General features: G+C 38.0%; 1 protein-coding gene across 2 annotated transcripts in view; it reads right to left on the reverse strand.

Moving 5' to 3' along the window:
• F8 (coagulation factor VIII) overlaps window positions 1-20859 on the reverse strand; it is a 218037-nt gene that overhangs the window by 58344 nt on the left and 138834 nt on the right. For both annotated transcript variants that reach the window (XM_063634645.1, XM_055269168.2), the window contains 6 exons: window positions 5029-5182; window positions 3443-3655; window positions 2928-3156; window positions 2538-2720; window positions 794-910; window positions 113-184 (listed from right to left, as the gene is read on the reverse strand). In XM_063634645.1, coding sequence (XP_063490715.1) covers window positions 113-184; window positions 794-910; window positions 2538-2720; window positions 2928-3156; window positions 3443-3655; window positions 5029-5182 — 968 coding nt within the window. The remainder of the gene's footprint in view (window positions 1-112; window positions 185-793; window positions 911-2537; window positions 2721-2927; window positions 3157-3442; window positions 3656-5028; window positions 5183-20859) is intronic.

Here is a 20859-nt window from a genome sequence, read left to right on the forward strand (position 1 = left end):
AATAGAACTAATAGAAGCATGGAGATGGATTCGTTATCTGAGATTCTCCAACAGGTTATTAAAAAAAGATATAATCAGCCCAGGTTCTTGGAGCAAAAATAATAGTATTTACCATATTGTCCTGAAGCTGTAATCTGAAAATCTCGAATGCGTCCAGAAGCCATTCCCAGGGGAGTCTGACACTCTGAAATGAAACAGGTGGAACACAGTAACTAGAAGTGCACAAAATTCAGCTTCTCAAGTGTAAGTCAATGAAAATGGGAGAACGTCAACAAATGCTAATATTTTTTAGTGTTTAAATGTGCCAAGAACTGTACTAAATGTTTTACTGTATTAGTTCATTTAATTAATCCTAACAGGTGCTAGAATGATTCACATTTTACAGCTGAAGAAACTGGGGTCCATACACAAATAGACCAGTGACTCTCTTGTTTAGGATTAAATCTCCAAACTCTTCCAAGTAATATTTCTAAGTTATCTGGTAACTAAATCAACATTAAATTCCAAAATCTGCTACTGGAGATCTTCGAGCTTTACCAAGTTGTGAAAATGAGGTGGTTTTTTTTTTTTTGGTCAATTATTTAGAGCTTCAGGTACAAAGTGTTCAAAGCTTCAAGTATATCTGCCTTCCTCTGAGAACTCTGATGATTTCTACCGGCAATATTCGTTTTAAATTTGATAATGATATAAGCTTGTATTTATTTCCTGACACAAGCAACCATTCCAGAAAGGAGGAAAGCTGTAAAGAAGTACGCTGAGTAGGTAGGGAACCTCTGCCCACATTGCTACTCACTGTTGCTGTACACCAGAAAAAGTGTGCTCATCCCAGCATGCAGGTGCTCGCCAATAAGGCATTCCACCCGCCAAATTCCAGCTTTGGATGGTAACATTTCCACTGTCTCAAAAACACCTTATAAAAACCAAAAGGAACAGAAATTACTTCTTTTCACTAAAAAATGAGCATGAGATACATTGGTTTATGTGAAATATCAGAGTAGACCTACCAAATTTGGTAGTTCCACTGCTTTTGGACCCCTCAAACGCAAAGTGCTCAGTATGTGACCCTTATAGTTGGGGGTCGTGGAGATTGAGTTCTGACCACTCCCCTCCTCCCAGGAGATGAGAAACAGGGTGACTGAATTCTTTGATGGTGGGGACAGGAGAATGCTACTGCATTATGATTGACCTACATTCCCAGGGTCTTTCTGAGCAAAAGGCGTGTTTCCCATTGGCCAGATGTGGACTCTGTGAAACAGATAAGTCAGGATGAGTTCCCTCTGGATCCAGTCCACTAGGGCTGCCTACAAGGGTAAAGTTACCCCAGCAACAAGAAGCTGCAGGTGAACACTGAGGGCTGAGAAATGAGTCAAAAGTGACCACCCAGAATAAAGGTGGAAGAAACCATGTCAAGGGGATTTCATGACAGTCACGTAAGGGAGTCTCTAAAGAGTTCCCTGAAAGTGCCCTGCAGGAGAAAGAGTCAACTTTAAGTACTGCCAGGCACAACAGTGTTAAGCTAGTTTACAACAATGGTGCCAGCTCTAAATAGGTAAGAACTATCTTATCCCCTCACCTTTAACCTATCCATGTTGGAGTTCAAAACAGCAGCTATAAAGGGGTTGTGGGGAAGCACGATCATCACAGGGTACAGAAACAGAGGACTCAACCATGTCTCCCTTTTCCAGTGCAGACTTCCAGCCTGATGCAGGCTCAAGTTGGAGGAGGGGAGATTGAAGTTAAATCAAGTTCAGAATTTTCATTAATATCTTGGGATGGACACTGTAATTTCTGATTTGAACTATATTTGTGATATAAAGTGACTTTAGTCCTGTTTATTACTTAAGGGTGAGCAGAAAAGTGACAGGGCTTATCAGAATTTTTACGAAGAAATAAGGAAAGTTTACCCCCACTATTAAACTGGATTTTTTCTTTTTTTTTTAGAGACAAGGTCTTGCTCTGTTATCCAGGCTTGTCTGGCTAATTATTTTTTGTAGAGACGGGGGGTCTCACTTTGTCACCCAGGCTGGTCTTGAACTCCTGGCCTCAAGCAATCCTCCAACCTTGGCCTCCCAAAGCGCTGGGATTACAAGTGTGAGCCACCGCACCTGGCCAAACCTATTTTAAAGGGACAGTGGAGAACCAAAATAAAATTGTGTTGTGATCACCATTATGAGTAGTGCTTAATCAATATACCGGTTACATACATAAACAAATCACTCTTTGGATGACTACTGGTGCCCTATGGGATTTGAGATGGTAAATGATAAAGGAATAAATTCCTTTTCCCTAGGAAAGTACTGTGACATTAATTATCCATTTATTCTGTTCTATTTCCTTTTTAGCAATTTTTCTATATCTGAAATTATCTTGTTCATTTGCTTTGAACAAATGGTTTAAAAAGCATTTGAAAAAGTATTACTTGAGAGCATGGAGCTTGTCTGCTTTGTTCACTGATTGTGTTCCCAGTGCCTAGACCACTTAAAGTAAGTACTCAACAAATAGAGTAGGTAGAAGAAAGAGCACAAACAAGCTCATACCTGGATAGAGATTGTACACTGCCATTTTATACTCCTCTTTTTTTCGTACAGTGAACACATGTCCACTGAAATGAATAGAATGGATGTTTTCATTGCTGCCCATGCTGAGCAGATACCATCGAATCCTTTGATCCTGAGCCATTACTAAGCCAGGTAGTGTATCCATTATGTAGCCATTGATTGCTGGAGAAGGACACAGAGAAGCCTGTTAAAATCTATTATATAAGTTTCTTTCTCTCCACTCCACCAAAAAAACTGACATCTATGAGGATTCAACTCCCACAGATATACTATAAATAAATACAATGTTCAAGTCCCTGGATCAAGTCTCATTTGTCAAAGTGCAATCTGCATTTCACAGTGATAATGTTTGGATGTGGAATATATTACCATGGAAGCGATAATTCTCTTTAAAAGTGGGATCTTCCATCTGGATATTGCAGGGAGCCCTGCAGTTTCTTTCCATGTTTTCAGTGAAGTACCAGCTTTTGGTCTCATCAAAGATAGTGAAAAACAGAGCAAATTCCTGTACTGTCACTTGTCTCCCATGAGCAGGGTTCAGTGTGTTAGTGTGGCAGACCAGAAGGGGTCCAATCAGGCCTGAGTGCACATCTTTTTCCTAGGGAGGGAAGACATCAATCCTGTGAGTATAAGCTCTCTCACCTATGAACTAGAGTGGATTTCTCATCAATTTTTATGCCACTCCAACCTGCCTCCCATCTTCCAAAAATATAATCCATCCTCTTCAGTAGATTCCAGAATGACATTTCTAAAACACAAATATAATGATCAACTCTCCTATTTAAAGCTTCTCATTGCACGTAGGATAAATACCAAAATTCTTAGCACACAAAGACCATTTCTTTTAAACCAAAAAGTGGTCAGCACAATAGACACCTGCTTACCAGGTCAACATCAGAGAAATAAGCCCAGGCTTTGCAGTCAAACTCATCTTTAGTGGGCGCCATATGATGTTGCACTTTCCAAAAGTAAGTTTTGGTTTCATTAGGCTTGACAAAGTTTTTTCTAAGTTCTGCTCCTTGCCTCTGATCTTCCTCATAAGAAATAAGGCTAGAATAGAAGGAATAGGGACGAGAGGCCTGATTTTTGAAAGTTACCTGCAGAACAATAACGACAAAAAAAAACAAGAATAATCTTCTAGGGTCTTAAGGTCCTTAGGGTTTACATCCCTAAAAGAAATACCTGTCTTTTAGTCTTTATCAAAGTTTTTAATACCCTGGAAGAAGTGGTACAGAAGACGGATGCTGTTAGAACCCAAACCTAATCCTGAGGAGGTTTTGTATTCTAAATTTAAGGCATGAACTCAAAGTTGCAAAGGAGAAAATTCCTAAACACTTAAAAGCAATTCCAGAGTAAAAGGGAAAATGTTACCGCAGGGGTTATAAGAGACCATAACGCCAGGAGTTGATATGTAAGTTAAGGTTCTTCATGACAAATTCTAGAATGAATGCATATTATCTTTTAAAAAAGGCTTACTTTCCAGATTAAAAATTATACATATTTATCATAGAATATATGGAAAGTAAAATAAAATGTAAGGCAAAAATTGCCCACAATTCCATAATTTTAGATCCTTCTACATCCTTAATATAAACAATCAATTAATTGAAACAATGAATAGATATTTTCAGAAAAAATAAAACTACTTTGATCTTTGGTTCACACAATGCACCAAAATAACTTTTAGTCTACAGGAAGTATTAAAAAGTTAAATGTAAAGAATTAAACTGTAAGAGAAAAACTGAAGAAAGTATAGGTGTTTTTAAAAAAATCTCTGGATAGGCAGGAATTTTTATAAACATAAAAGCAATGAAAGTGTCAAAAAGTAAAGATTGATGGGTTACTACCTAAAAATTAAAACCTGTTTTATTTCAAAAACCATCATTTATAAAATTAAGAGAAAACAAAAACTTGAAAAAGTACTTCTCATTAAACTGTTCAGTGGTTTACTATCTAATATATAAGGTAACATAATTAATAAGAGAAGCACTTCCTCCATGAAAGACAAATGTGCAAAGGACATTACCAAATAATTAATAAGAAAAACTCTTAAGATGCTCAAATACATTGCACTTCTGGAATTTCATCTTAGAAAAACTGTTGTGATTACAGCGTTATTTATATAGTGAAAAAAGAAACTGTCTAAAAGATTGTTCAAAACAGATGGTTACATAAACTATGGTTCCATAAATTCATATAATAGACTATTATGCAGTATTTTAAAAACATACATAGGAAGTGTTTTTAATGATGTAAGAAATGTTTATGACGTGATATTTAGTAAAAAAACAAGAATCAGAATTCTGTATGGTATAATTTGAATACGTAAGGAGAAAAATGCATAGGAAAAATAATTATGGAATTATTTTTCTATACTTTAAAAATTTCCAAAAGTGGGAATACATTATAGTCAGCAAAAAAATAAATATATAAAATTAATTTTCTTGTAATTCCATTGTCCTTAACTCACCATGATATTATCTTCAACTTCTGCTCTTATATATGGCCCCAGGAGTCCCAAATGTTCATTTAGTTCTCCACGGTATAAGGGCTGAGTAAAGGAGCCATCAGTAAATTCCTGGAAAACAACTTTCTTGAACTGAGGGACACTGCCTCTCTGAGCCCTGGAGAAAAAAAAGCAGAGGAAAAGCAATAATTTTATGTACCAAGTGGGTAGAAATGCCTCACATCCTCATTTTCCTAGGTGCCTGAGAAGCATTTTGCATAGTTAACCACTTCATCTTCCTTGAAATACTCTTGCCAAGCTTTATTAGTATGTAAGTTCCATGAAAGCTGGGGTTTTGTCTATTTTGTCCCCTGTTGTATTCCCAGCACCTGTAACAGTGCTTGGCACAAAGTAGGTGCTCAAAAAATATTTGTCGAATGTTGAATGAATGTAGAGTTTATGAACATACTCCAAATATAAGAGAGTCCCATGGTCAAGCCCTTGGATCTCTTTTCTTTTTACTTTTTAAAGCCCTATTAAAATTGTGAACTAAAAGAATTGTGAACTAAAACATATACAATAAAGTGCATAAAACACAAATGCCTTTGGTACATAAATGCAATCATCACCCAGATCAGTAACATTGCCAACAACCCACAAGACTCACTGGATGTCCCTTTTCAATCATACTTTCTCCCTTTCCACTGAAGGTAACCACTATTCTGATCTTTATGATAATCATTTATTTGCTTTTCTTCATAATTTTACCAGTTATGTATACATCCTTTAAAAATATAGTTTAGTTTTGCCTGTTTTGAAGTGTGTAAATAAAACATACTACATATATTCTTTTGTTTCTTCTTTCACTTAGCATTCTGGTTGTGAGATTCATCTATATTATCATATGTAGCTATAGTTTGTTCATTCCTACTGTTGTATATGAATATACCCTAATCACGGATATTCGAGTCGTTATAATCTTTGGCACTTTCAAATGGGCCTGCTATAACCTTCTGGTGCATATCTTTTGGTGAACATATATGTGCATTGTCGGGCACATATATAAGGGTGGAATTACTAGGTATGCATGTGTTTGGCTTTGGTAGGTATTGCCACACTGTTTTCCAAAGCAGCTGGACCATTTTCCATTTTCATTAGCAATGTATGAGAGTTCCATTTGCTCCAAAGTATTACAAATACCTGGTATTGACTGTGTTTTTACATTTTTAGATGTTCTATGAGGTTGAGCATCTTTTCTTATGAGTAGCAGTCATTTGGATGTCCTCTTTTGTGGAGCACCTATCCAAGTTTTTTTCTGCCAAGTTTTCTCTTGGATAATCTGCTGTTTTCTTGTTGAATCAAAAGAGTGCCCTATATATCCTTGATATGCTTTTTTATATATCCTTGATTGCTGGAGAAGGAGGACACAGAGAAGCCTGTTAAAATCTATTATATAAGTTTCCTTTGTGTGTCCTTTGTGTTATGTATTGCAAACATTTACCATTCTGTGGCTAATCTTTTCATTGTTTTTATGTTATCTTTTGATGAGCATAAGTTTGTGATTTTAATGTGTGGAACTTATAAAAAAAATCCTTATTGGCTAGTGCTTTTTGTATCTTGATGTCAATTCTTTTTCTTTCCCTACCCTGTGGTTATTAATATATTCTTTTACTTTTTCTTTCTAAAATGTTTATGATTTTATATTTCACTTTTAGACTAGTAATGCAACGTGAATGGATTTTTGTGTATGGTGGGAGTTAGGAATCCAATGTAATGTTTTATCTATATAGATACCAACATTTTCCAGCATCTTTTATTGAAACTACTTCTGTGACACCTTTGTCATAAATCAAGTGTCTATATGCGTTAGACTAGTTTTGGATTTTCTATTCTATTTCATTTACCTGTTTGATTATCCCTATACCAACTGCTACATTGTTTTAATTATTATAGTTTTAAAATAAGTCTCAATATATTATACAACAATTACTCTCATCTTTCTCTTCAAGAAGGATTTGGCTATTCGTAAACCTTTACATTTTCATATTAATTTTAGAATCAGCTTGTTGAGCTCTACAAAAGGAAAGTCTTGGGATTTTCATTGAGGTTGCACTGAATCTATAAATCAGTTTGGGAATAACCGACATTTTCAAATATCATGTTTTCCAATTCACGTACGTGGTATATCTTCAAAGTTATTTAGGTACTCTTTAAAGTTTCTCAGTAAATTTCCATAGTTTTTTTTTCCATAGACATTTTGCAAATTTTTAGCTAGACTTATTTCTAGGTACTTGTTAGTATTCTATTCCACTATTTATTTTGTTTTTACTTCTTCATTGTGTCTCACCAAGCTGACACACTTAAACTTAACTTTCCCCCTGGTCAGGACTCTCCTAGAAAGTGGCTATCTTGGCTTATGACCATTCTCAAGGGAGAGACCTCAAGACTAAATTAGAAAGAAACCATAGCAATAAAAATCATGATGGGGGTCATCTTCTAGCTTCTAATCAGAAGGAAATCAATCACCTTCAGCTCAGCAAACCTGCAAGCAATGTGAGCTGTGTGACAATCCAACAGAGGTGGAGAGCCAGCACTGATTTGGCCTGGATGGTTCAGGATAATCACTTGAGCAGTGAAGCCAGCTGCTTCCGTCAGCGAGTCATTTTCGCTGTCACAAGCCATATTGCCATGATAAACATCTTTGACAGACACATTCTTGACACTGAAGCCCACACTGTCCCCAAGAAGAGCTTCACTTAAAGCTTCATGGTGCAATTCAACAGACTTTATTTCAGTTGTAATGTTAACTGGAGCAAAGCCGACCAATCATGCTGGGTTTGAGAGCACCAGTCACTGCTAGGCCCACAAAGACAATACCAATACTACCAATTTTGTAGACTTCTTGGAGAGGTAGGCACAAGCCTTGTCAGTTGGACGAGCTGGTGGCATTATATAATCCAGAGCTTCAAGCGGTGTGTTCCACTGGTATTGCCATCTCTACAGGTGACTTTCCACCCTTTAACCAAGGCATGTTAGCAAGTTGTCAGCATTCCAACCAGAAATTGGCATAAATACTACTGTGTTGGGGTTGTAGCCAATATTCTTAATCTAGGGCTGACTTCCCTATTGATTTCCACATAGCTCTGTTGGCGATGGCATAGTTCAGTGAAATCCATTTTTTAACACCAACAATTAGTTGTTTCACTTCCAGTGTGTAAATCAGAAGGGCATGCTCATGGATCTGCCCATTCTTAAAGATACTAGCTTCAAATTTGTTAACACCACCAGCAATAATCAGGACAGTACAGTCAACGTGAGAGGTGCCTATCATGATGTATTTTTAAATTGATACACGATAATTGTACATGTTTTGGGGATACATGTGATATTTTGATACATTAATACAATGTGTAATAATCAAATAAGGGTAATTGGAATATCAATCACTTCAACCATTTGTCATTTATTTGTGTTGTGAACATTCCCAATCTTCTCTTCTAGCTATTTTGAAACATACAATTTAAAAATACATTGACTTGAGTTCCTTATATATTCTGGTTATTAATATCCTCTCAGTTGTATAGTTTGCAAATATTTCATCCCATCCTATAGGTTGTCCCTTCACTTTGTTAATTGATTCCTTTGTTGTGTGGAAGCTTTATAGCTTGATATAATCCCATTTGTCTACTTTTGCTTTAGTTGCCTGTGCTTTTGATATTTCCCAGGCCATAAAATATTTCCCAGACCAACGTCCTGGAGCATTTCCCCAATGTTTTCTTCCAGTAGCTTCATACTTTCAGGTTTTATATTTAAGTCTCTAATCCATTTTGATTTGATTTTTGTATATAGTGAGAGATAGGGGTTTAGTTTCATTCTTCTGCATGTGGATATCCAGTTTTCCCAATATCATTTATTGAAGAGACTATTCTTTCACCAATGCATATTCTTGGCACTTTGTCAAAAATGAGTTGGCTCTAAATGTGTGGATTCATTTCTGGGTTCTCTGTTGTGTTCCACTGGCATATGTTTCTGTCTTTATGCCAGTACCATGCTGTTTTGGTTACTACAGCTTTGTAGTATAGTTTGAAATAAAGTAGCATCATGCCTCCAGCTTTGTTCTTTTTGCTCAGGACTGCTTTGGCTATTTAGGGTCTGTATTAGTCCATTCTCCTGCTGGTATAAAGAACTGCCTGAGACTGCATAATTTATAAAGGAAAGAGGTTTAATTGACTCACAGTTCCACATGGCTGGAGAGGCCTCTGGAAACTTACAATCATGGTGGAAGGTGAAGGGGAAGCAAGGCACCTTTTTCACAAGGCGGCAGGAGGGAGAGGTGCCAGAAGGGGAAATGCCAGATGCTTATAAAACCATCAGATCTCATGAAAACTTACTCACTATCATGAGAACAGCATGGGGGAACCTGCCCCCATGATCCAATCACTTCCTACTGGGTCCCTCCCATGACACATGGGGATTATTTTGCCTTACATGAAATGTAAGGCAAAAATTGCCCACAATTCCATAATTTCAGATCCTCCTATATCCTTAATATAAACAATCAATTAATTGAAACAATGAATAGATATTTTCAGAAAAAAATAAAACTACTTTGATTTTTGGTTCACACAATGCACCAAAATAACTTTTAGTCTACAAGAAGTATTAAAAAGTTAAATGTAAAAAATTAAATTGTAAGAGAAAATTGAAGAAAGTATAGGTGTTTAAAAAAAAATCTCTGGATAGGCAGGAATTTTTTACAAACAATATACTACAATTCAAGATGAGATTTGGGTGGGGACACAGAGCCAAACCATATGTTTCCACCCAAATCTCATGTCCTCATATTTAAAAACAGAATCATGCCTTTCCAACAGTCCCCCAAAGTGTTAGCTCATTCCAGCCTTAACCCAAAAGTCCAAGTCCAAAGTCTCATCTGAGACAAGGAAAATCCCTTCCGTTTATGAGCCTGTAAAATCAAAAGCAAGTTAGTTCCCTCCTAGATACAATAGGGGTACAGGCATTGGGTAAATACACTCATTCCAAATGGGAGAAATTGGCCAAAACAAAGGGGCTACAGGCCCCATGCAAGTCTGAAATCCAATAGGGCAGTCATTAAAACTGAAAGTTCCAAATGTACTCCTTTGGTTCTGTGTCTCACATTTAGGTCACCCTGATTCAAAAGGCAGGCTCCCACAGCCTTGGGCAGCTCACCCCCATAGCTTTGCAGGGTACAGCCCTGCTCCTGGCTATTTTCATGGGCTGGCATTGAGTGCCTGTGGCTTTTCCAGGTGCACGGTGCAAGCTGTCAGTGGATCCAGCATTTTGGGATATGGAGGACAGTGGCCCTCTTCTCACAGCTCCACTAGGCAGTGCCCCAGTGGTGACTGTGTTGGGGCTCCTGCCCCACATTTCTTTTCCTCACTGCCCTAGCAGAGGTTCTCTATGAGGGCTCTGCCTCTGCAGCACACCTCCACCTGGACATCCAGGCATTTCCATACATCCTCTGAAATCTAGGTGGACGTTCCCAAACCTCAATTTTTGTCTTCTGTGCACCCACAGAACAGAGGCTGGGGGCTTGCACCCTCTGAAGCTATAGCCCAAGCTGTACTTTGGCCTCTTTTAGTTGGAGTGGTTGGGACACAGGGCACCAAGTCCCAGGCTGAACACTGCAGGGGGGCCCTGGACCCAGGCCACGAAAGCATTTTTCCCTCCTAGGCCTCCAGGCCTGCAATGGGAGGGGCTGCTGCGAAGGTCTCTAACATGCCCTGGACACATTTTCCCCATTATCTTGGTGACTAACATTTGGCTCCTTGTTACTTATATAAATTTCTGTAGCTGGATTGAATTTCTCCCCAGAAAATGGGTTTGTCTTTTCTACTGCATCATCAGGCTGCAAATTTTTCAAACTTTTATGCTCCATCACTGTGGAATGCTTTGTTGCTTAGAAATTTCTTCTGCAAGATACCCCAAACAATCTCTCTCAAGTTCAAAGTTCCACAGATTTCTAGGGCAGGGGCAAAATGCTGCCAATCTCTTTGCTAAAGCATAGCAAGAGCCACCTTTATTCCTATTCCTAACAAGTTCCTCATCTCCATCTGATATCACCTCAGTCTGAACTTCATTGTCCATATCACTATCAGCATTTTGGTGAAAGCTATTCAATGATTCTCTAGGAAGTTCCAAACTTTCCCAGATTTTCCTGTCTTCTTCTGAGCCCTCCAAACTGTTCCATCCTCTGCCTGTTACCCAGTTCCAAAGTTGCTTCCACATTTTCAGGTATCCTTATAGCAGCGCCCCCCCTACCTTGGTACCAATTTACTGTATTAGTCTGTTCTCATGCTGCTATAAAGAACTGCCGGAGACTGGGTAATCTACAAAGGAAAGAGGTTTAATTGACTCACAGTTCCGCATTGCTGGAGAGGCCTCAAGAAACTTACAGTCATGGTGGAAGGCGTAGGGGAAGCAAGGCATCTTCTTCACAAGGTGGCAGTGGGAATAAGTGCCAGCAGGGGAAATGCCAAACACTTAGAAAACCGTCAGATTTCATGAGAACGCACTCACTATCACAAGAACAGCATGGGGGAAACTGCCCCCATGACCCAATCACTTCCCACTGGGTCCCTCCCACGACATGTGGGGATTATGGGAACTACAATTCAAGATGAGATTTGGATGGGGACACAGCCAAACCATATCTGGGTCTTTTGTGGTTCTGTACAAATTTTAAGACTGCTTTTTCTATTTCTGTGAAAAATGTTATTGGTATTTTGATAGGTAATACATTAAATCTAGTAGTATTGATATTTTAACAATATGAATTCTTCCATTCTATGAACATGGGATAGATACCTTTTCATTTTTTGTGTGTCTTCTTCAATTCCTTTCATCAGTATTTTACAGTTGTCAGTATAGAGATCTTTCACCTCTTTGGTTAAATTTGTTCCTAGATATTTATTTTTATTATAGCTATTGTAAATGAAAATGCTTTTATGATTTCTCTCTCAGATTGTTAGCTCTTGGCATATAGAAATGCTACTGATTTTTGTATGTTGGTTTTGTATCTTGCAACTCTACTGAATTTGTTGATCAGTTCTAACAGTTTTTTGGTGGAGTGTTTAGGTTTTTCTAAATATAACATTATATCATCTACAAAGAAGGGGAATTTGATTTCTTTTTTTCTAATTTGAAGGCCCTTTGCTTAATTGCTCCATCTTGGACTTCCAGGACTACACTTCATATAATTGATGAAAGTGGGCATGCTTGTCTTGTTCCAGATCTCAGAGGAAAGGCTTTCAATTTTTTCCCATTCGGTATAATGTTAGCTGTGGGCTTGTCATAGATAACATTTACTGTTTTGAGGTATGCTCCTTTAAACCAAATTTGTTGAGAGTTTTTATCACGAAGGGATGTTGAATTTTATTCAATGTTTTCTTGACATTTATTGAAATAAATATACGGTTTTTGTCTTTCCTTCTGTTAATGTGGTGTATCACATTTATTGATTTCCATATGTTGAACTATCTTTGTGTTCCTAGGATGAATCCCCCTTGAGCATGACAAATACTCATTTTAATGTGTTGTTGAATTTAGTTTGCTAGTACTTTGTTGAGGACTTTTGCATCTATATTCATCAGCAAAGTTGGCCTGTAGTTTTCTTTTTGTTGTTGTTGTGTCCTTGTCTGGTTTGGGTATTGGGATAATGCTGGTCTTGTAGAATGAGTTTGGAAGCATTCTTTTCTCTTCAATTTTTTGCTATATTAAATAGTTTCAGTACAACTGGTGTAAGTTTTTCTTCAGCAGTGAAGTCATCAGGTCCTGGACTTTTATTTAATGCCAGACTTTTTATTACTGCTTCAATCTCATTACTTGTTATTGGTCTGCTCAAGTTTTCTATTTCCTCATAGTTCAATCTTGGTAAGTTGTATGTGTCCAGAAATTTATCCATTTCTTCTAGTTTTTCCAATTTGTTGGCATATAGTTGATCGTAATAATTTTTAGTGAAACTTTGTATTTTTGTGTTATCAGTTTTAATGACTCTTTTCATTTCTGATTTCAATTATTTGGGTCTTCTCTCATTTTCTTTCCTTAGTCTAGCTAAAGATTTTAAATTTTATCTATCTTTCAAAAAGCCATTTTAAAAATTTCATTGGTCTTTCATATTGTTTTTTCTCAATATTATTTATTTCTATGATGATTATTATTATTTTCCTTCTACTAATTTTGGGTTTGGTGTGCTCTTGTTTTTCTATGCCCTTGAGTTACATCATTACCAGGTTTATTTGAGTCTTTCTTCTTTTCTGATGTAGGCATTTATAGCTATAAACTTCTCAGTACTGCTTTTGTTGTATCCCATTCATTTTGGTATGTTGTTTCCATTTTCATTTGTTTCAATACATTTCCTTCTTAATTTCTTCATTGACTTATTGGTTATTCAGGAGCATGTTGTTTAATTTCCATGTATTTGTATAGTTTCAAAAGTTCCTCTTGTTATTGATTTCTAGTTTTATTCCACTGTAGTCAGAAAAGATACTTAATATAATTTTATTTTTTTAAATGTTGAGACTTGTTTTCTGGCCTAACATGTAGTCTATCCTGGAGAATGTTCCATGTGCTGATAAGAAGAATGTATATTCTGCAGTAGTTGCATAAAATGTTCTGTAAAACATCAGGTACGTTCATTTGGTCCAGAGTATGTTCCCAGATGAATTGGAGCTCCTTTATATGTTATTTGCTTCTTTTTTCTTGCTCTTTTTAGGATCCTCTCTTTGTCTTTGACCTTTGAGGGTTTAATTATCATATGCCTTGGGGTAGTCTTATTTGGGTTGACTCTGTTTGGTGATCTTCAGCATTCCTATACCTGGATACTTACATCTTTCTGTAGGTTTGGAAATATTTTCTGTTATTATTTCTTTGAGCTTTTTATTCATTGCTCTTTCTCTCTTGAAGGCCCATGACTCTTAGATTTGTTCTATTGAGGCAGTCCTCTAGATCTTGCAAGTGTTCTTCATTCCTTTTAATTATTTTTTTGTCCTTTGACTGTGTATTTTCAAATAGCCTGTCTTTGAGCTCATTGATTGTTTGTTTTGCTTGATCAGTTCTGCTGTTTAGACTTTCCAGTGCATTTTTTTTTCCGTTCAGCTGTTGTATTTCTCAGCTCCAGCATTTCTGGTTTTTTAAATTATTATTTTGATTTCTCTGTTAAATTTATCTCATAAATTTCTCAGTTGCTTTTTTGTGTTCTTTGAGTTTCCTCAGAACTTTTATTTTGAATTATTGATCTGAGAGCTACAATTTGCCATCTCATTAGGGTTGGTCACTGGCTCCATGCTGTTTCCATTTGGAGAGGTCACAGCTCCCTATTTGCTCTTGTTTTTTATGCACATATATCTGTGTCTTTGTATGAATGCTAAGTTATTTATTCCAGTCTTTATGTCTGGTTTAGTTTGGTTTTTCAGGAGTATGCCTGTCTAAAGGTTATGTAGGAATTAGAGCTCCCTTACTCTGAGAATACTGCCTCTTTTTTGGCACTAGATGGTGCTGTAAGCCCAGATTTGCTGCAGCTCCTGCAAAGGCTTGGATTACTGCCCATTCCCGATTTGGGGGGAGATCCCAAACTGGATATCCTGGTTGGGTGGGAGATCTGGTTAGGATTTTGTGTCCAGAGGAACCATGGAGTGTGCCTCTTACAGCTGAACAGTCTCTCTCATTTGGTGTCTTCTTTGGCTTAGATGAAGAGCAGCCAATGTGTTTTGCATGCTGGGATTGCTAGCCCCACCTCCATCCTTTGTCTCTAGATGCCCTCAGGGTTTTTTTTATCCTAGAGGCAATCAGGCTGCTTCCCACGGATTGAGGCAGGAATGATTTTTCTGCAAAGGAACCCAAGATGGTGGGAAAGCTGGCTCTTCACCTAGATGTCACTTTTTCTGATGTACATACTGTCAGTCTGGGGGAACTTTTCTGCATCGTGCCTGGCAGCTTGGGAAGGGGATGTTGCAGTTAAAGAGGCCCATTTTTGTTATCTTCTGCTTGCAGTTTTTCTCTTCTATGTGGGCCACTTAGATCCTCACAGCCTCTGTTTTGAGTTATGGGATATTCCTTGGTTTTTCTGGAGGAGAGTGAAGCCAGATTGCTTCTATCCACCATTTTGGTGATATCACTCTAATCATGTTTTTTGTTTTGTTTTTTTTTTTTTTGTTTTTTTTTTAATAAAGCGCCTGTGTGCTGGGGCATCAATGATGGTCACAGGATACTTTTTGGCCTCAGGTTTCTTTAGGAGATATCAATGGTGATATCATGTTCAGTTATATAGTTATCCAAGACCCAAGCATACTCAAATGAGCCCTTTCCCATCTCAGCAGCCTCTTTCTCAAATTTTTCAATGGTTCCTTTGTTGATCACGTCACATTTCTAGATCAGATGGCCAGTAGTGTTGAACTTTCCTGAGTCTACATGCCCAATGTTGATGATAGTGACACGAACGTTTTCCTTTCCCAATTTTGGCTTAGATTTAGCAGTGATTTTCATGATACTTGTGTTATGACAGCAAACCGACTGTGAATAAAGCAATTCTATATATCTTAACACTCATAAAACATTTGACCATGTTTTATGATATTTATATTTATCCACATATTTAACTTTGTTTGCTCTTTATCCCATCTTGTCTCTCATGCCTTCCATTCTGTATCACTTTTTTATTGTCTCAAGTATAACATTAGAATATTTTAGTGGACTTTTGCTAGTGGTGAAGTTTCTCTGTTTATGCTTGTCTGAAAATGTATTTCTTTCACCTTCATTCTTCAATCAAACATTTTTTAGATTTTCATTTTTATTATTAGGTTAGATCAAGTGAAGTAGCAGCAAAAGTGTCCATCATACAATCTGGCTTTCCCTGGTCGTCAGGGCAAGGAGGAAACTTGGGCAGGAGACAATCACTCAATCCTGGCAGACTCTCAGAATCTCACTTGGACCCTAAAGTGCATCTGCTTGGTGGCATTGTTCTTCATTTCTGTCTTCAGCATCCATTTTGACTTCATCCTTTGGATATAATGCATGTCTCACTTTCATGTAAGAGCTGCTCCTGTGTTGCCAGTCTATCCCAGGGTTCTCTATTACTGAAGCACTCAGCCCATGGCCTTACAATATTTAGCAACTGCCACAGCTCTTGACAAGCCAAATCACTGTCTGTAGTATCTCATCAAGGAGTGATGACCCACTCTGGCATCAGAAGGCAGAATCAGTTCCATGCTTTCATCGTCATATTCTAAGTCCTTTCCTAAGGGCAACTCCTCAGCCTCATTAGGGTCCTCTCCTTCCTTGTGATCTGGGTAGCTACTCCTAAAATCATAGAAGTCTGCAAATTCCAAAGCAGCATCACCATCTGTAAAAAGCTTACACCGGCTTTTGTCATATATGCCTGTACAGCTTCTGTTGAGTAGAAGGACTTCCCTTTCTCATTGCAACACAAGCAAATCTCAACACAAACTTTCTCTCCCAAGTAATTAATCAGTCCCTTAAGATCTGAAAGATATTCTATATCGGTAATAAAGAAGCAGTGGACTTTGGTCATACTTGTGTCATTTTGCTAATTGCTTTCTTTCTTTTTTTTTTTTTTTTAGATCCTTTGATCCTTTCTTCTTCTGTTGCATTCTTCCTTTATAGTTTGATGGCTTTCTGTAGTGGTATGCTTTAGACCTTTTTAAAATGTTTTGTGTATCTAGTATAGGTTTTTGCTCTGCGGTTACTATGAGGCTTACACAAAATTAGCAGGCTATTTTAAACTGATAACAACTTAATTTTTATTGCATCCACAAACTCTACACTTTTATTCCCTTCCTCCTACATATTATTATTTTTTTGAGACAGGGTCTTGCTCTGTTGCTCAGGCTGGAGTGTAGTGGTGTGATCATTGCTTACTGTAGCCTTGACCCCCCCCCCACCTAGGCTCAAGCAGCCTTCCCACCTCCACCTCCTGAGTAGCTGGGACTACAGGCATGCACCACCATGCTTTGCTACTTTTTAAATTTTTTTTTATAGAGATGAGATCTCACTATCTTGCCCAAGTTAGTCTCAAACGCCTGGGCTCAAGCGATCCTCCCACCTCGGCCCCCACAAAGTGTTGGGATTACAGCCATGAGCCACTGTGCCCAGCCTATTTTATGTTTCTGATGTGACAATTTACATCTTTTAATAATTTGCATTCCTTAACACATTATTATAGCTTTAGTTTTTAAAATAGCTTTCATTGTCTTTTATCTTTTATACTAAAGATATAATTAATTTACCCACTGCCATTACACTATTAGAGTGTTTTGGATTTGACAATGTACTTATTTTTACTAGTGGGTTTTATCCTTTCATATGTTTTCATATTACTAATAAGCATCCTCTTTCTTCAGCTTGAAGAACTCCTTCTAGCATTTCTTATAAAGCAGATCTAGCTTTTGTCTTTCTGAGAAAATCTTTATCACTCCTTCATTTCTGAAAGATAAAATTACTGGATATAGTATTTTTCATTGCTAGTTTTTATTTCCTTTCAGGATTTTAAATCTATATTTTCACTCCCTTCTGGCCTACAATATTTCTTCTGAGAAATCCACTAATAATCTTATGGGGGTTCCCTTGTACATAATACTTTGTTTTTCACTTGCTGCTTTCAAGACTCTTTGTCTTTAACTTCTGACAATTTAATTTTGATGTGTCACACTTTGAGTATCTTTAAAATGACCTTTCTTGGTGTCTGTAGTCATCCTGGATCTGGATTTCTATTTCCTTCCTCAGGCTTGGGAAGTTTTCTGCCATTATTTCTTTTTTTTCTGGATTATATGGTAGTTCTATTTTAAATTATTTGAGAAACCTTCATACTGTTTTACATAACGGCTGTACCCTTTTACTTTCCCACCAACAGTGTAGAAGGGTTCCCTTTTCTCCATATCCTCACCAACTCTTATCTTTGGTCTTTTTATTAGCAGCCATTCTTACAGGTGATGATTAGTGATCTTGAGCCTTTTTTTCATACTCCTGTTAGTCATGTGCATGTCTTCTTTTGAGAAATGGCTACTTGGTTCATTTACCCATTTTTAAATTAGATGATTTGTTTTCCTGCTACTGAGTTGTTTGAGTTCCTGATGTATTCCTTTTTTAAAATTTGAAAGCAGTTACTGTTTATTAACTAACAAGATTACAAAAACAATCATAGTGGACACCTTAGTTCATCCTTCTAATAAGCCTGTTGATCTGGTCTTCCCTGTTGCCAGCATCTCCACCTTCCACAAAATGGATGGTCTTTTTCTTCATTCCACCTCATGGAGAGGATAATTTGAAGTGCCAGAGGAAATTATTTGCTTCTTTCAAGCATTTTCTAACAGTATAGATCTCATGAATCAGATCCTCCATGCAGATGGTACCACATTTACCAAAAAACCAAGCAACCAACGTGTTATCTGTCAGGGCCATTATTTCTTTGAATACATTTTCTGCCCCTTTATCTTCTTTTTCAGGTACACTGAGAATACATAGGCTGTTCCATTTGATGGTGTCCCATGAGTGTCTTAAGCTATATTTGCTCTTTTGTTCTTTGTTTCTTTTGGTCTTTGGATTAAATGATTTTCAGTGACCTGTCTTTGAGTTAACTGATCCTTTCTTCTGCTTGATCTAGTCTGCTTTGAACCTCTCTACTGAATTTTTCTGTTTAGTTATAATATTCTTTGACTCTATAATTTTTGTTTGGTACTTTTTAATACTTTTTACCTTTTTGATGAAATTCTAAGTTTTTTTTCTTGCATTTCTCTCCTGATTTTAGGGAACATCTTTATGACCATCATTTCAAATTCCCTTTTGGGTAAATCACATATCCCTACTTCACTCAGGTAGGTTTTTGTAGGTTTATCTTGTTTTCATTTTGAATGTATTTCCTTGTTTCTTCATTTTCCTTGCCTCCCTGCACTGGTGTCTGCACATCAGATAAGAAAACTGCCTCTCCAAGTCTTGTCAGACATGCCTCATGTAGGAGAAGGATCTCACCAGTTGGTCCAGCTAGAGACTTTAAGGTGCCTCACAAATCTTTGTGTTTGTCCAAAGTGCTGTCTCTGTTTTTGGTGGTCCCCTGGAGATTAGAATTTGCCACATCCTGAGACCAGTAAAGTAGAAGGCAGACCCTCTAGATGTAGCTGGAAAGGCTGGGGCATTGGATACGCATTCCAGTTCCTTCTATCCTCATGGTGAAGCTGAGTGCAGGTGTTTATCTCCAACTCTCTGTACTAAGAGAGAAAATCTGTGGCAAATGCCTGTACTCATATTCAGGCTGTACGTTCTGATTCTGGGGAGATGGCTGCTGGAATTTGGCCTGTTGTATATTCACCTCTTTCTTTTCTGTGGTCTATGGCCACTTGGAAGCACAAAGCCTCATTGACTCCCAGTGCTTGGTTGTATAGGAGACAGTCTTTCAGGTGGAAGCTATAGAAGTTGTGCTTGTGCATGGACAAACTTCTTCCAGGTAGAATGAGTAGACCTTGATTTATCACTGGGGTGAGCCAGAGGAAAGGCTCAGGAATTGCTGAGTTTCTGCTCAGGCTGCCTGAGGGCTACTGTTTTTCTGCCCTTTTAGCTCCCTGATGCAATTTCATTAGAATCTAGGTTGTCAAGTAGTCACTGGAATAGTGTGCAGTAAACCCCTTCTGGAAAGAAAATGGGAGTTGTGTTTTCCAGCCTCTTTTCTGCACAGCTTTCAGGGGGTATAGCCTGTGGAAGTGTTTGACTGCCCATTTAAAACCATCTCTTTCTGTGATCTATGGAAGACTTGCATATGCCTACTCCCTTTCCCTCCTAGAGCTAGATTTAGGATGCATTCCTCAGGTGATAGCTGTAAAACTTTGGGTGCTCAACATGTGCCATAAACCCCTTCCAGGGAAAAACAGGAAGTTGTATTTTTATACACTACTCCCGGGGGATGAAGCCCCTGGAAGTACTTGTGAGCCTGTATAAAATTGCTGCTTTTTTTTTTCCTGTGGTATTGAGAAAATCGTGTTTGCCTAGTCTCTTCTGCTCTCAAAGCTAGGAGATTTAGGATGCAGTCCCTCAGGTGGAAGCTGTAAAGTAAAAGTTGGGACACTGGATTTATGGACAAATTCTTTCAGGAGGGATTAACAGACCTGGTGTTATCACTGGGATGAGCTGAAGCAGAAGGTTTGGGAAGTAGCAATCTGCTTTTCAGGCTGCCAGCAGGCTACTATTTGTCTGTCTTCAGCTCCTTTATGCAAGTTAATTAGAAGCCAGGCCACAAAGTAGCTACTAGAAGAATGTGTCATAAACCCTTTCTGGAGAGAAATGGGGAGCCGCATTTTTTTTCTATGCCCCTTCTCTGTACTGCTCCCTGGGGATGAGGCCCCTGGGAGTGCTTGCAGAGTCACATAAAACCGCCGCATTTTTCTTATAGCATAGAGAGAATTGTATATGCCTAATATCCTCTGTTCTCAGAGTTGGTGATTTAAGAGCCAAACCGTGGGGAGCCTCAGAGTTAGGGACCTATATGTAATGTCCAAACCCTCCTCTCCACAGAGGGAATCTGGGTGCTGGGGATTCTTTTCCCAGTGTATGGTGCAGTGCCTGGGGCAGGGCTCATGCCTCAGCTTTTCCTACTCATTTGATGTAGAAGTTTGCTCAGTTGCCCAGTTGGTAGAAGTCCCTTAACTGATTTCTGACTTTGCCTCAGAAGGAATTGATCTGTGAATAGATGTTTATTTGGTGCATCCATGGGTGGAGGGAGAGTCAGGAGCCTTCTATTCCACCATGTTCTTCTATCTTTCTTTCTTTTTTTTTCTTTTTGTTTTTTTGAGATGGGACTTTGCTATGTTTCCC

This window comes from Symphalangus syndactylus, chromosome X, assembly GCF_028878055.3.
Source record: "Symphalangus syndactylus isolate Jambi chromosome X, NHGRI_mSymSyn1-v2.1_pri, whole genome shotgun sequence".
NCBI classification, from domain to species: domain Eukaryota; kingdom Metazoa; phylum Chordata; class Mammalia; order Primates; family Hylobatidae; genus Symphalangus; species Symphalangus syndactylus.